This window comes from Lactuca sativa, chromosome 3 (genome assembly GCF_002870075.4).
Source record: "Lactuca sativa cultivar Salinas chromosome 3, Lsat_Salinas_v11, whole genome shotgun sequence".
NCBI lineage: Eukaryota > Viridiplantae > Streptophyta > Magnoliopsida > Asterales > Asteraceae > Lactuca > Lactuca sativa.
This window is the reverse complement of record NC_056625.2, coordinates 39,635,919-39,647,534: the sequence shown is the minus strand read 5'-3', so window position 1 is coordinate 39,647,534 and position 11,616 is coordinate 39,635,919. Positions and strand designations below refer to the sequence as shown.

The 11,616-nt window shown below is 34.4% G+C and overlaps 1 protein-coding gene across 2 annotated transcripts; it reads right to left on the bottom strand.

Moving 5' to 3' along the window:
* Window positions 1–7,880: 7,880 nt before the first annotated feature.
* LOC111896744 (probable polygalacturonase At1g80170) lies at window positions 7,881–11,221 on the bottom strand. 2 transcript variants are annotated; one of them, XM_023892733.3, is made up of 10 exons: window positions 10,357–11,221; window positions 9,959–10,038; window positions 9,750–9,878; window positions 9,497–9,667; window positions 9,390–9,410; window positions 9,096–9,303; window positions 8,931–9,012; window positions 8,742–8,850; window positions 8,557–8,673; window positions 7,881–8,464 (listed from the first exon to the last, which is right to left on the bottom strand). In XM_023892733.3, exons 1-10 carry the CDS (start codon window positions 10,415–10,417, stop codon window positions 8,150–8,152), a joined length of 1,293 nt encoding a protein of 430 aa, XP_023748501.1. In that variant the 5' UTR covers window positions 10,418–11,221; the 3' UTR covers window positions 7,881–8,149. The 2 variants fall into 2 exon arrangements, with proteins under 2 accessions (XP_023748501.1, XP_023748500.1); XM_023892732.3 differs by lacking the exon at window positions 10,357–11,221 and having other exon boundaries at window positions 9,959–10,345.
* Window positions 11,222–11,616: the final 395 nt, after the last annotated feature.

Genomic DNA, 11,616 nt, shown 5'->3' with positions numbered 1-11,616 from the left:
ATCCTGAAATCACTCGTGCACAATCCGTCGAGCTACAATCTCCCTATAACATCATATATCTCTTATTAACACTTTTATCTTCTAAGTTTGACTATCCCTAAGAAGTCAGACTTAGGTCAACTCTGGTCAACGGTCAACGGTCAACTCGACCGGACTCGGCGAGTCTAGACGTCCTCCAATTCTCTAAGACTCCCTTTCTACTCGTCGAGTATCCTCCTTGACCCGACGAGTTACTCCTGGAAGAATCGCGGGGCCACCCCGACTCAACTCGCCGAGTCTGAAGAACAACTCGACGAGTCCCAGTTAATCTTCAAGCTACTCGCCGAGTCTGTTCGTCGAACTCGGCGAGTCCATGCCATGCAACTGCTCAAACTGCATCCTAAGGTCAGAACTGCTCCGACCATTCCTAGGTCTGCCTTCCTAGGCTGATCCATCACGTAAGGTCCTCATTCCAGTGCTCATGATACACCCCATGATTCATAATTTACATTTTGACCTAAGGCATAAGGATTCCAATCCAAAACCTTCATCCATTCCCGAAATGCACAGGCATGGGACATTCTGGACCTCCAAAGGTCCCAATACAGGGTTACAATCGTTTAGGGGACTAGGGTAACATTCAATCTAGCCACAAAAGGGTTCCATAAACCCTAATTCCATAAACACATCAACACAGCAGAGTATACTCGAATTCTTACCTGGATGATGTACTCTCTGTGTCCCCAATCCTCAGAACGTGACTCCCTTGCTGTTCCTTTAGTCAAGCCCTTCTCTTCCTTGCACAACAACTCTTCTATAATCAACAATGGCCTATAATCTTGCTCCAGATGCACACAATCGATTTAGGGTTCTTCTCAGAAGGCTAAAATGAACAATGACGGCCAATAAGTCCCTTTTATACGTCCCAAACCTGAACGGTTAGGGTTTTCGCTAAACAGCGCAGACTCGCCGAGTCCATATCTGGACTCGTCGAGTCCAGTCGCGAACCCGCGACCAGGTCTGCGATCCTACTCGGCGAGTCTAGGCTCCAACTCGCCGAGTCCCCTCTAAAAACACCCCAAAAACATAATTTTAACAATACCTGAGATTCCGGGCTGTTACAATACAACCCATTGATGCTCGCCATACAAAACACCTTACTTTCAGAGGGATCAATTATTGTTATGAATTTGTAATTAGATAAATTTATTTTGGGATTTTCTAATATGTGCTCTAAAGACACATATAATAAAGACACATATAAGAAATATTAATTATGAAAAATATTACCATAATTAAATTTGAAATATATTTATTTTGGAGATTATTAATGCATTTCACATTTAATTATGGTAATATTCCTTATAATTAATATATTTTATATTTAATTATAATAATATTTGTCGTTAATTAATACTTCTTTTATATATATATATATATATATATATATATATATATATATATATATATATATATATATATATATATATATATATATATATATATATATATTTTGAACCAGCAAATACAAATATAATAATCTACTCCTAAACTAACACCTAATTCCATCTATGTCCACAACGGGACTTGAACCCTCGACCTCAAAGAGGGAGGACACCACCTGATACCGCTGGGCAAGAAGCTCATCATATCTTTAATGATTAGTAAGTCAAAGGTAAACTTTTTTTGAAATTTGGAATAGGATAACGGATTCCAAACAAGGAAACAAATAATTCTACATGTGTACGAGTTTAGCCGGTAAACTCAAGTTTACGTTTGTTAGTTCCTAAAACGCTTTGATTGCTTTAATTTAGGCATCCATCTTTTCACATTTTATCAATTTTTATGTAGTTTTAAATTTTAAATTGGTTGCTTAAGGTTGTTTCTTTTGTCCCACGGTAAGTACTCATGGGACATGTAGGCCTGGAAAGACTAAAAAAAGCTAGTAACAAATGGATTACATAATTTTATTTTCATGATTTTCAGTTTCTTAACTTTAACACATTGTTTAACGCAAAACCTTAAGAAGCAATACTATTTCTTTCCTAAATGAGTAATTTCATAATTTTATTTACTTAAAAAATATCGAAAAGGTTACATACCTTTAAGTCACGAAAGACCGACTCATGAACACGTATTTGTCATACACCAAATAATCTTTGCTTAATTATCAGATGCACTTGGTGTTCTAATCAATCATAACTCAACATAGAGGTGGTGCTTGTTATGGAACTCAATCTCAATCCAATGCATCCAATACCCGATTCTACTTGATAGACTTATAATATAGTAAAAGCTATATCTAAGTTAGGGATGTATATCTATTATGAAGAAACCTAAGCCTAAAGGTGTGATTCGGATTGCTTTTTAAACTAAAAAGTCTTTTTTTAAAAATAACTTTTTGATTTATATCTTTTTCCAAAAGAAACTTTTAAAATGTGTTTGTATGAACTTTTAAGGGTGCAAAGGGAAAAAAACCAAAAATTACTAGCCACAAATCTATGACTTCTTAAATATTTTATTTTTCTTATTTTCAGAAAATTAATTTAAAAGAACTTTTTAAGTTACCAAACAACTTTTTAAACTTTTCACTTTTTAAAAAAGCTAAAAGTCCAAAAAGTCATTTGAAAAAGGGAGTTGATTTTTTCACGGTTTCTTTTAATCCATCCACTGAAAATTTAATCTAATGACAACAATGTCCCTCATTTAAATAAAAAGATATTGCACCAGATGTCCATAAAAATCGCAGGGATTTGTTTCCAAATTACATGATGTTCGTTCCTTCTTCGACGCTTCAATCTTCAGCCGTCGTTTCTTCCTCCATGGGTGTTGCAAGATTCAAATGGAAAGGGGTATCTGATTTCACGATTCATTGTAGAAAGAAGAGATACCTTAATACTTTCATATACCTTAGTTTAACGTCGTCTCTCAGTTATGGGGTTTCGCTAATAGAAAGAAAATTGTATAGATTCATATTATGATCGTTGTTGAGACGATGTTTCTATGTGTTGACCATACCGAACTGATTCGTGCCATTTTTTATTCACAATGTTGAACCGAAACCGAACCCATAAACTTGAAATAAGGATTGGTATTGGGACCGGCTCGGGATCGGGTTTACCAGTACCAGCACCGCCTAAAACTGGTTTTACGAGCACATCTTGGTAGATCATATACTACAAACGTTTTGCCCATATAATTGCTAGCCCACATTGTAACACTAGTCAAAATAGGTCAATAACAATCACATGTGATTATACCAATCATGTAATGTGATTTTGTTAAAACTAGTAATGTAGTAAACTTACTATGTATTTCATGATAATTCTAATATAAATATGAAATTTCATACATACTTTATAGTATAAATCAAAGTATATGTCCATACGATTCCAAAAATGTAGAGAACATCGAAATCTGGCTTCGTGTGAAAAAGTTATGATAAACCGAACACCATAAAATCTTTATAACAAGAGTAATTTAAAATAGGCTTATAGTTAGCTATTTTAATCTACTATAGAGTTGTAGTACTTGGAATTACCTACGCGTGCATATAAAGAACGTCAAAAACGGAGTTCGTATGCAAAAGTTATGGCCTTCCGAAGATGTCGTTGTTAGAAACCCTAATTTGACTGAACTCACGAGGTGAGCATCAAAACTCACGACGTGAGGAGTCAAAACGCCACTTTTCGAAGCTAGAAGTCTACGGAACGATAACCCAAAAGCTCACGACGTTGGCAAGGTTTTCTCACGACGTGAGGACGCTGCAGGACACGAATCGGGGCTAGAAAACACGCGTTAAAGCTACAGGATAACTCTTACCATAACTCACGACGTGAACCTATCATTTCTCACATCATGAGGGCCAAAAATCAGCCTATAAATAGCCATTTCGACCCCAAGGCTTAGTACACCTGAATTTCTTCTCTCTCTCTCTCTCTCTCTCTCTCTCTCTCGTTTGTTGAAGCCATTTCGCTTCCCGAGCCCGGTGATCGCGAACCGCTGACTGTTTTCAGTTAGATTCTATCGAATCACGATATTAAGGTGAGTTTCACGGCCCCACTTTCTAATATTTTCGGGGGAAAACACATGCTAAATATTATATATATGTTATTATTATGTCTATATGATAGTATATATCAGTATCAACGTAGATAGTTATAATAACCGGGATATAGTTATTTCGTATTTGAAAGTATACAACTATCGTAAAGTTGTTAGCATGTTATTGTCATACTAATGTAGATCTTGAGTTATACTTAGTATTCTATATAATATATTTTGTGTGCGATATAGTTCCAGAGTTATACTCGGAAGTTCTATATGTGAATTGATAAGTATGTTGTTATTATTGGTTTTATGTCAAGATAAAACTGGATATGTTATATGTTGTTATTGTTCGTTTTATGTTAAGATAAAACTTGGTATTGTTATTGATAGTTTTATGTCATGATAAAACTAGGAACGTTATATGTTGTTATTATTGGTTTTAGGTCAAGATAAAACCTGGTTTTACTTCAAGATATAGTTGTTATACTGCCTAAAAGTTATGAGGTTAGGAGTAATGTTTAAAAGCATAGTCTAGTGACTTAGGGTTTTAGACATGAAAATGCTTTTGTTGTTAGAGCTATAGGAAGTCGTCAAAGTCTACATGAGCTACCTCATTCATCAACTAAGATTGGGGATCTTAGTGGAAGTCCTCTGACCTGTAACCGTTAATCCCGTGTGAGCGAGGAAGTCGTGTATGAATAAGATACGGGTTGACGACCCCACTCGTGGTTGATTACAACCCAAGACAAGCGAGTGACGATTCATTCCTTTTATTTTTATTCCGGCGTCGATGAAGCGCGCGATGTTGTTTCTCATGGTAAATCATGAGTGTATTGTTTCTGATGGTAAATCATGAGTGTATTGTTTCTCATGGTAAATCATGAGTGTATTGTTTTGTCAGAGGTTTTGTTGTCAAGCAGCGGTTACGGACTCATGGTAGCAAATTGTTAGAAGCATTATACTTTGTCGTTATACAAGTAGTAATGTTAAGTATAAGTTTCCCCTACTTATATCCTAGGTACTACTTGTATATTAAGTAGATAATTATACCTAACACACATACTTGTATAGAATTGAAATAGATTTATACGTAGTGGTTTTACTCGTATAGAATTGAAATAAGATTTATACGTAGCAACTCTCGTTTGTATGGAATTACAAACACTTATATTCATAGTATATGAGACTTATAGGTAAACTACTTATTTGGTAAGTAAACTTTTATACCTAGGATATATATACTAAACGTTGGAGAGTTAAAATGATACTTTCAAAACTATACTTTTGAAACTCGGAATATGTATTATTTTTATATGGAGTCAAAACCTGTGGACTCACCAACTTTATGTTGATGTATTTTAAATGCATGTGTTTTCAGGAAGTTGATAACTATGATACGAGAAATGACGTTACACTGCTCGGTGTTTCCGCCGACGGCCGGGGTGTGACACACATCGTATGTTACGGAGACATGCAATCATAAAATTTAAACTCATGTGTTCTTAAACATGCAATCATAAGCTATGTATATGTAAATTGTATTCATGTTAAACGATGTAAATGTATACACTGAAGAATGATTTTTGAACTTAAAAATTTACAAGTTCAACAATTTAAAAGCTAAATTTTGTAAAGTGTGTTATATGTATATGTAAACATGTTACACGATTTGGACTAAAATATATAAACTACAAATTTCTTACACTTTAAAGGAGTAAAACTAAAGCATCATGCATTCATCAACACCATTACTAGATTTCACGTAAAACAGATGTATGTTTCATCAACATACAAAGAAAAACTTATTTGATGAGTTGGGTTCATGGCTAGATTTTTAAGTAAAAAAGCAACAAAAGTCGTCCACGACTTGGAGATTATAAAAAGCAGCAAGGAAACACGATTAAGAAATGACAACAGGAACGGATATGTATTCATCAAATAAAATGAGTTTGGTATAATTGCCGATATATAAATTTGGAAACCCTATGTATTTTTCAAAACAAAGATTGGGATTTCTCTCTTATAGGGTATAATTGTCGGTCTCTAATATTTCCGTGGAAACATCAAAACATTTATGTGGATTTATCAGCACCCTTTGAAAAAGAATGTCAAACACCCTCTAAATATGTCTATAACATCTATTACAAATCAAAATAAATACCCGGAACGCTCACACTCAAATGCCTACATGCATATATAATGTACAAATACAATATGTCCTCTACAGAATAACTAGGAATCATCATCATAATTAACTAATCAACCTTTTGCGCTTCACTTTCTTTTCTTCAAATAATTTGATAAATGAATCATTAGAGGGCATCAAAGAAACAATATGCACATAGACCTACTTTCTTTCTTTCTTTTTTTTAATAACAAAAGGTATATAGAAAATAAAAATTGTTTGTAACCTACCGTTAATTTGAACCAAAACAAGTTTATTAAAAACCAGTCCGGTTTTTAACCAATTTTTTTATATCAGTTTCAGTTAAAAAAAATGTATTAGTAATGATATGATTGCGAAAATATATCAATATATAAGACCTCGTCCGGTATTATAAGAACTTTTTTTTTGCTTATACGACCATATTTGAGTTTCATTCTTGCGAACGTACTCCCCACACGAGATACTTAACACGTTAGCTATAACACTACACGGGTCGATACGCATAACGCCTAGTATCCATCGTTTACGGCTAGGACTACTTGGGTATCTAATCTCATTCGCTCCCCTAGCTTTTGTCTCTCAGTGTCAGTGTCGGCCCAACAGAGTGCTTTCGCCGTTGGTGTTCTTTCCGATCTCTATGTATTTCACCGTTCCACCGAAAATTCCCTCTGCCCCTACTGTACTAGAGCTTGGTAGTTTCCACTGCTTGTCCAGAGTTGAGCCCTGGGATTTGACGGCGGACTTAAAAAGCCACCTACAGACGCTTTACGCCCAATCATTCCAGATAACGCTTGCATCCTCTGTATTACCGCGGCTATTGGCACAGAGTTAGCCGATGACCCGGACCTGCAACTAATTTTTTTTTTTTATTTTGATTTTACTTTCTATCGATATCATTTAAATAATGAACCATGTTATTTTAGGTTCTAAACTCATCACTGATGTTAAACCCAATATTAGATTTGCAAAAAGATTTTTATACATCTGTTTTTTTTTTTTTTTTTTGTGATTTTAGTAGTACTAACATATTTTAGTGTAGTTATTATTAATATCGAGATAAACTGAATTTTATTTACTTACCGAGACTGGATGTGCAGGGTGCACACTAAATTTTATATTTTTTTTTTTTTTGGCATGAAGTGAAATGATAAATAAGCAAAGTGATAATGTTTGATTGACATGTAGAAGTGGAATAAAATCTCTGTATGAATTTTTTATATGACATGTAAATACAATATATAATTTTAACTCTAAAAAATAAAAATTTAAACATTAAACATAACAGAAACTTATTAAAACCAATATAAGTTATACTACATTTTTTTTTTGTTATTTCCAAAATATAAAACTTTGATTAACTAAAACAATAAAAAAATCTAACAAAATTATGTATTGTATGAATAATAATGGATTATATTTTCATTCCATTCCATGATGGTATAAAAAAAACACCCCCCGCATCAGGGATGAAAATTAACAAAATTAGAGGAATAGTTCATTCAGTTCCCTTCAATTTTTGCAAAACAGTAGGTTTTTTTCATTCCAATGGAATGAACAATTCCATTCCTTCCCTAATTCCATGATACCAAACACTACCTAAATGTTAACCATTTCTCAAATATCTCATATGCCCTCTAATAAAGGATAAAATAAAGGAATCCAGGGGCTCACAAACACCAAGACAAAAGAATGAAACGTATATCTATTATGAAGAATTATTTGACTACATATGTATATAACATCTATAACTATATATACTCATTACAACTCAAAATAAACACCCAACACCACTCACAAAGTCACAATCACATCACATGACACTAAAATGCCTCACGTAATGTTCATATACAAGATGACCTCTAGAATAACATCTATATATATACACACACACACACACTCATCATAACTCAAAACATACATACTCATTACAATATATAGATTGTTAACACATAATTAAAGTTCACTATGAATCAAGCTGTGACTCTTGAGGAGTTCATCTTGTTGAAATGTGTTAATGAATGAGTCAGAGTCATTATTAGACTGTGTCAAACAGTCTGCAGATGGTTGCACATACCCATACTTAAACCCCTTAACCGAGTTGCAGAAAGTTTGAGCTGCTTTCCCATCACTTCTCTTTAAGTAGATGTTATTCAGAACAATGTGGTTGCAGGGAACTGTGTCACTGCATGCAAACTTCATTGCATTTTGACTTTTTGATGTCCCACTTATGTCCTCAAACATAATCTGACTTATCTCCACAGCCGATGTCTGTTATTAGAAGAAGAAAAAAAAAGACGATTTTACCCTCGGAAACACTTTTTGTTGTTGTGTAAAAGATGATAGAATACGTAAACACCGACCTGATTTTTACAACTTTTAGGTGAATCGCAGTAGAATTGATCGATTATTATCGGGTTTGCCACATCTACCATTTGGACATTTTGGTAACGGATGGCTCTAACATAACCAGATCCTCCCTGTCACCAAGGGCAAATAAGTAATTTTACAATGAAAAAGAAATGTTTAATGTTGTATAGTAGTATACCTGCCATGTCTTGATTCTTAGGCCATTTGTAGTGCCTATAAGAAATGCTGTGTCTAGAACTACTGCTGTGACAAAGCCTGTTGAGTTATCTTTTCCAAGGCTTCCTATACTGAAATAACATAAAATTTTGTAAAGATTATGTGGGAAAAGTAATGAGAAAAAATATATATATTTATTTAAAAAGAGAACCTGATTCCATGACCAGGCCCACAATATATCGACTCCATCTTGATATTAGAACAACCGCTGACAATTGAGATGCAATCATCACCTAAGTATCACATGTCAAACAACATGATTCAGTAACTTTAAATTAAAAAATTAAAATTAAAATGCAAAAAAAGAATTAAGAACCTGTTCCGATTTTACAGTTTTGAAGAACTACATTTGTAGATGCAGTAAGATGGATTCCATCAGTGTTTGGACTGTCTTCAGGGGAAGAGACAACAACATCAAAGATACGAACAGATTCACATCTGGAAATAGCAAAATTCATTTGTTGGCTGTTTTGGACAGTAATGCCCTTCACCTCTATATTTGAGCTCTGATCAATTGTTAATGCCTGTATCAAAATCCTTCCATTTTAAAACTACATTCATAAATTTTAAACTTTAAAGAAAAATTAAAAAAAAAAAATGGAATTGCTACCGTGGGAGCTCCTACACAAGGCTGTAGAGAATCCAAAAAAAAAAAAAAGTGTTACATATTGGTTGTTAAGTTGGAAAAAATAAGAAACAAAAAAGATAAATTTATACATTTGTCTTGTTCTTTTTGCAAGATGCAGCCCACCATTTCTTTCCTGACCCATCTATAACTCCATCTCCTTGGAAAAGGACGCCTTTGAGATTAGCAAAGTAGAGCCAAATTCTAGGGTTTTTAGGATCCCAGTTTTTGGGCTCATCTGGTGCTACAATTGTTCCATCAATCTGTATCAATATTCAACATTTGATATTACAGATTAAATTCAAAGAATTAATAAACAAAAAAGAAAGCATGTACTAGAATTACCTGAATGATTAGATTTTCAGCACAAGGTCCTTTAAATCTTGTTGCATTAACAAGATAAGTTCGATCAGGAGGAACCAAAAGCACTGCTGTTGCTGTAGAACATGCTTCCTTCCATGCATCTCCAAAGGCCTGTTATGTAACAAACATGAAAATAGAAAGAATCCCCTTAATGACTTGATCAATACACTCAAGAAAGACTATATATTCACCTTTGTGTCATCAGAAACTCCATCTCCAACAGCACCAAAGCTATCAACATTCACAAGAACCCTGACACCACGTTCATCACCTGACCATGATGGAAAGTCAGAAAACTCAATTTCATCATCTTCTGTTTTTAAACTTTTATCCTCAAGCATGTTCAAGGAGTCAGACAAATTGCTTTCTGCATACTCACAAACCAATAACAGAGACAGAGAAAGAAAAGAAATAAATACAAGAGTGGTCATGATTTATAAGTTGTGAATACTGTTTTTGGATGTGTAGAAATCAAATGAAGACATGATATTTTAATTTATATGTATAGATTAATGCTAAAATGGTCAGTTTTATGGTAATGTATCTGGCTTTGGCTTGGCTTTGAAGTACATGAAGGTGGAAGATTTACCACATGTCCAACACTTCAAGTGTAAGAATATACATTTTCTGGAAATCTTTGCTTCACTCATCAAACATTTTCTTAGTGCATAAATACTTTCCACATGTCAAAAAGACTCCATGCTATTGACCCCTCTCTGGCAGAATGTCAGTGCATAACTACTTGACACTTTTGTGATCTTCCAAATTCACCAAAACCACTCAGGAAATGATTCCATGTTGCCACATTTCTCTTCTGTAAATCATTGAACAGTCTCAAAGTAAAACTGACAACACCCATGCTCATGTAAAGATTAATTAATGCAGTTCCCACGTACGCTATCAAATATGAACCAAGAACAATCCATCATTGTGCTGTGAACTTGTAGTCCTTGATATACATCAGAAACAGTCGAAAACGTAGATGAACTCTCTTTGGGAAACCATTTGACTGTACAAGGACAATGTTCCTCTTGAAACCCACGAAATTATTGTGTCCCGTGTAACTGCGTTTCGTATAGGCATTCCGTCGAACAGCTTAAGAGCAGAATCAGTTGGTTCTGATTTCATTAAACGCTCAATGTCTCTGTTACAGGTGTAAGCCATGTCTCGTGGATTGGATCGGAAGTAAGGGTCCAAATTCCAATTGGGGGGAAAAGAAAAAAATAATAATACGTGGTTGGTGCGTTTCGGAGAAACGTAGGAGTGAAGATTGAGATAAATGGGGCCAGCAACGGAGACCAAAATTTTGTTCCCAGCATCAGCGATCGGTATGGGGCATTTGTGCTCGGTGGCGCCATAACGTCTTAACGCCGGCTACACCACCCCCAAACTCGTTTTTGGTGATCTCGGGTTGTAAACAGGACGAGATAAAACGGCTAATTTGATTGGCTAATTTGTTTAATTTGTTTTTGAACCTGTGACCGTTTAACTCAACAATATTTAGAAATAAATGTTTTTTTTACCTATTAATACATATCAATTCACACAACTCTTCTATTTTTTTATATTCTATACAATTTCAAAACTTTTCAAAAAAAATTATGGATCCTTTCAACTCATCTGATAATGACAATGACGATATATTCATCATTATGATGTACCAATATTGTACTAACAAACTACTACAATCAAACCCGGCCTCTCTACTAACTAGACATGTGATGTTAAACAGAAATTGTGAAAAATGACACGAACGTGTATATCGTGATTACTTTAAGAATAATTGTGTCTACGTTCGTTTAAGTAGAAACGTGTTTCTACGGATCGCCAGCGCCTTGGAAAACATGTA

Excerpts from the sequence above, each read along its gene's own strand:
- LOC111896744 (XM_023892732.3), bottom strand. The coding sequence starts at position 10,198 with ATGACCACTCTTGTATTTATTTCTTTTCTTTCTCTGTCTCTGTTATTG. Across the intron at positions 9,304-9,389 it reads CTTGTGTAGGAGCTCCCACG|GCATTAACAATTGATCAGAG; the intron begins GTAGCAATTCCA and ends ATTTTGATACAG. Across the intron at positions 9,013-9,095 it reads AAACTGTAAAATCGGAACAG|GTGATGATTGCATCTCAATT; the intron begins GTTCTTAATTCT and ends TGTGATACTTAG.